This window comes from Berghia stephanieae, chromosome 13 (assembly GCF_034508935.2).
Source record: "Berghia stephanieae isolate SIO BIC M18660-M18661 chromosome 13, UCSD_Bste_1.3, whole genome shotgun sequence".
NCBI classification, from domain to species: Eukaryota; Metazoa; Mollusca; class Gastropoda; order Nudibranchia; family Aeolidiidae; genus Berghia; species Berghia stephanieae.
This window is the reverse complement of record NC_088372.1, coordinates 18733108-18738107: the sequence shown is the minus strand read 5'-3', so window position 1 is coordinate 18738107 and position 5000 is coordinate 18733108. Positions and strand designations below refer to the sequence as shown.

Here is a 5000-nt window from a genome sequence, read left to right as displayed (position 1 = left end):
CGGAGATGGGGGTTCGAACCCGCGACCTTATTGGTACGTTAACTCCGCCTAACCGGGGAGGTCGTGACTCTACCGTATGAGCTATACACTACCCCTTCCCCCCCCCCCCCCCCAAATTAAAAAAAAAGTCGCTTCAAACCTTAGTCTTACTAGAGCCTTTTCTCCCCGACGGGTTAAACACAAACAAACGCCGCCGCGAAGTTAGTTACTTTAAAGCTCAATAGCCAATGTTCTCAACACAAACATGTAACATAGAAACGATTGAGACATTGAGTATGCTCCGGTATTTTGGGTGAATTTTTAATTCAGAAAAGTGAGTGGAGCAGGCACTTATTTTGATAACAAGAAAAAATGTTTGTACGAAGCCGTAGCGTATAACTCATACGTGTGCCAAAGTTCCGTGGACCAAATCTTTAACTCTTGATGCAGTTGTTGTTGTTCATGATGATGTGTGGTATCTTCTATCAGGGACGAGGTAGTGACATGTTACTCGGTGTATGTAGCATGCTGAGTTGGGCCTAGATTATTATCGTCAGGGTGTGCAGTCTTATCACCACGACACAAGACGCTGGCATCGGAAAACTCTAATGCTCTATCTATGTATAAAGTTGAATCAAAAGGAATGATAATTTTGATATCATGAAAATTTGACCCATCGTCTCAAAACGGTATCATGTCGATGTGAACCGGATGCTTAAAAGGCAAATTAGTTGAGGGGTTTGTATGTTCCCATAGTGGGTAAGAAGGTACTTGCTGTCTTCAAAACTCATGTTTTCCAATTGCTTTCTGTCTTTGTCTTGGAATGAGATTACTAAGTTTTGTCCTGACCCGGGCCGGAGTCCTTGGCTAGGAGGGAAACAGTCGAATGCATAGTTATCGTTTTGGGAGATAATATATTTTTCATTGTAATTCATCTCTCCGTTACGTACTGTTATATATATATATATATAATATATATATATATATATATATATTATATATATATATAATATATATATATAATATATATATATATATATATTTATGAGTGTTGGTGGGTACAGCATTTCCCTAATAACATGGTGAACCCAGAAGTTCAAGCCCATTTTTTAAAACATTAATTTGTTTTCCTTTTCCTTTGAGCAAAACAATTTATCCTTTATGCTCACTTTGTAGCTCTGGTGTCTCTATCTTCAATTAATTTAAGACATATTTTCCTTTAATATTAATTTACCTCTAAGGCTGTGCCCATGTCGTCTTTGTGAGTTTCGCCACAAACAAATCTCCAATAATAAGACATTGGAGAGGGGGGGGGGGACAGCATTCGCTTTTATCATTTTTTTTCTGAACTAACTTAATAATGAAATGCAAACCAAAGACTGACAATTTAGCGCCAAAATTATAGTAGGAGAGTTCTAGCTAGCAGAGTGGACTGACGTTGATTCTCTATCCACGCTTTTTTGAACTTTTGAAAAATTATTTCTGTATTTCTATTGGAGTTATTAGATCGCCAATAAGTTGTGCTTTATTTTAAATTATTGAACTTATAGAAACTGATGAAAACGGATTGATACTATAGTGTTTTTTTTTTACCTCTCCTAACCAGCCATTTTCAGAATTTTCCCCATAAAACTTTACACCCGTCCAACACAAAAACAGACAGTTCTTACTCAAAAAGAAAAGCAACAAGCACAATCTATATTTAATATTGTTTGGCAATATTATTATGGGCTCTATTACAAAATGTCAAGTTTTTATAGCTATGGCAAAAAGAAATGAAATCTGGATGAGAAAAGTGACGGTTGCATGGAAACAAATGTTACGATTTTCTTATAGGTGGTAAGGAGAGGGTTCTGGGTGGGGTTCCTGACCTCCCATAGTGGGCAGGGGGGTACAACTGTGTCTTCTATCTCCTTAAACTGTTTTCCAACATGCTTTCTGTCTTTGTCTTGGAATGAGATTACTTGGTTTTGTCCTGGCCCTGGCCCGAGTCCTAGCTGGGAGGGGAAACAGTCAAATGCATAGTTATTGTTTTGGGACATGATATTTTTTTCCTTGTAAATCATATCTCTGTTATGTTTTATTATATTTGTTATTTTCAATGTATAATGTAAGCATTTGAGTGTATTCCTCCTTGTTGGATTTTGTGCTTGTGTCCGGATGAGACTTATAGGTGATCTCAAACTAAGTACATTGGTGGTGTGCTCTTGGAATCTACATCTGATCCCTATTTGTTCCCAGTTCCCCTTAGTCTTACTTTTTCTTGGGTGCTTTAATTGTAATTCTAGAACTTTTTACTATCCAATTTTCTTCCTTTTTACTGGCGCTGATATAACCTAAATGTGTTGAAAACGCCGTAAAACCCTTAAAACATAAGGAGTAGGAGGGGGTTAAACAAATAATTTAGAATTTGAGTAATTTTGTGGCGAACGTCACAAAAACGGCATTTTGGCACACGATCATCATTCATCATGTCGTTATCTTCCTTCTTTGAGAAACCCCCTATACCTTTTACTAGCTATCTATAAAAATCCGTGTTGTTATCAAGACATCAAAGAAAAGTGTTTATTGTTCATTTGTTATCTAGATGTAAGCAACTCCCACAAGAACATATCATGTCGAGATTGAAAATCATACCTTTCGCATTATAAATATTAATCATATTAATATTACTACCTTTTCGGAAAAATTTCGGAGATATAAACTGATATTAATTATCAAGCCTTCATCTATCTACAAATGTTTCGTCATTAAATTATCTTGTATTGTAAGCTGAAGTGGACTGTGAAAGAACAACATTATTCTTATCGTGATTTGGAACTGTGTATTGCCACTGAAATGGGTTAAACGAACACGGTATGCTGACACACACAAGTCGTATAATATTACACGGATAGACACGCTGGTGGTGTGTAACAACAGGATATCTAAGATGAAAGAAAGATCGAAGCTGCTCAAGGTGTGAATCATGAAGAAATTGGCTATCAACTTTCTGAAGGTAAGAGGCTCTGACATGTTTCTTTTCTATTTGTTGACATTATTTTTCTTCTTCTTCTTCTTCTCCTCCTCCTCCTCCTCCTCCTTCTCCTCTGCCTCCTTCTCCTCCTCCTCTGCCTCCATCTCCTCCTCTCTCCCTCCTCCTCCTCCTCCTCCTCCTCCTCTCTCCTCCTCCTCCTTTCCTCCTTCTTCCTTCTTCCTTCTCTCTCTTCTCTCTCTTCTTCTTCTTCTTCTTCTTCTTCTTCTTCTTCTTCTTCTTCTTCTTCTTCTTCTTCTTGAAAATAAATCAAAAGACCTAAATATCGAGCAGTCCCTTTATCAATTTAAATCTCTCAATAATTTATTAACCTGTTTCTATCTATCTATCTATCTATCTATCTATCTATCTATTATATATATATATATATATATATATATATATATATATATATATATTTAGAATATATATATATATATATATATATATATATATATATATATATTTCTCTGTCTATCTATCTATCTATCTATCCATCCATCCACTCACCCATCCATTCATTTCCCCCGCCAAATGACCCATACATCCATCCTATTTATTTTATCTATCTATCCATCTATCTATCTATCTATCTATCTATCTATCTATCTATCTATCTATCTATCTATCTATCTATCTATGTATCTATCTATCTGTCTGTCTATTTATAAATCTCACCTCATTTGATTTTTCCTCCTACAACGCTGCTTCATCCACCCGCTGGTATATATTATATGTAGTTGGATCTTTGGGTGGTATGCTGTTATATAGTGAGAATAATGAATAATTCGCGCTCCAAAGACACTGTCGAGCACTCTACGTGATTCAAGCCAATTAATCTCATCCATATCTATCTATCTGGCTATATATATATATATATATATATATATATATATATATATATTATATATATATATATATATCTGTCCATCCATCTATTCATCCACCCACCCATAGATACTTAATCAATCTAATAGTCAAAGTCAAAGCATGGTCAAAGCAAAACAAAACAAAAAACATACATGTATATATATATATATATATATATATATATATATATATAATATATATATATATATATATATATATATAAAATTACAATAACAAAAATCATGAAATAATAGTGGTCAACTTTTTGATAAAAGGAGCTATTTATAAAACATTTCAAGCATAATTATGATTATTTAACTTCTTCAACATCGTTTCAAGCATTAGCTCTCATCACTTCCTGATAAGGCTAACGTTTGAAACAATGTTGTAGTAGTTAAATAATCATAATTATACTTGAAATGTTATACACACACACATATATATATATATATATATATATATATATATATATATATATATATATATAATTGTAATCAGTGCTCATCACCTAGTATCCTCTCACGTGAAAGCAATACGCATAGGAAAGTACCATACTAATACTAGTTTAACGCAACTTGCATCAAACTTAGGATAAAGATATGAAAATTTAAGTGAGGATAGTCACGTGGAAATAGTAATTCCCTGTTTTTGTTCTCTGGCCCGATTTAAGTTGTTAACATTTTCATATTTTCTGAAATAAAGAGTCCAATTAATTTTTTTTTAAAATAATAAATACAACTAGTAGCCGTCCAATTAATGAGCTCCCATTCAAAAAGTTTTGAAGTGGATAAACGCCCTCTTAGGACGCGGGCAGGAATTTAGTAAGGGAACTAACTCGATAAATAATATTTTGTGGTAACCCTGTATAGATTATTTCCCTTGATTCACGCGATTTGAGTATTGATAATAGTTTTCGACTTGTCTTTTACGAAATTAGTGGACCCTGTGGGAAGCCGTCCACAACATTCAAAGCCCATTCATTTTGTAGGAACGAGAAAAAGCCTGATAGATACTGGAAATAGGTGAAGTAAAGGGGAAAATAGAAAATGTTAGAAGTTATTTGCGGCTATGTGGTCTTGTGATATGACACTCGCTTTCGAATCTGAAGGTCTTGGGTTCGGCGCATAGTTGAGTCCTT

The 5000-nt window shown here is 34.4% G+C and overlaps 1 protein-coding gene across 3 annotated transcripts in view; it reads left to right on the top strand.

Moving 5' to 3' along the window:
- Window positions 1-5000, top strand: part of LOC144959148 (uncharacterized) — a 75188-nt gene that overhangs the window by 35226 nt on the left and 34962 nt on the right. The window contains exon 2 of one of the 3 annotated variants that reach the window (XM_078891643.1): window positions 2567-2977. The exons of the other annotated variants lie outside the window; for them this stretch is intronic. Within the exon in view, the coding sequence (XP_078747769.1) occupies window positions 2948-2977 (30 nt within the window). The 5' untranslated portion in view covers window positions 2567-2947. The remainder of the gene's footprint in view (window positions 1-2566; window positions 2978-5000) is intronic. 3 annotated transcript variants of the gene reach the window in all.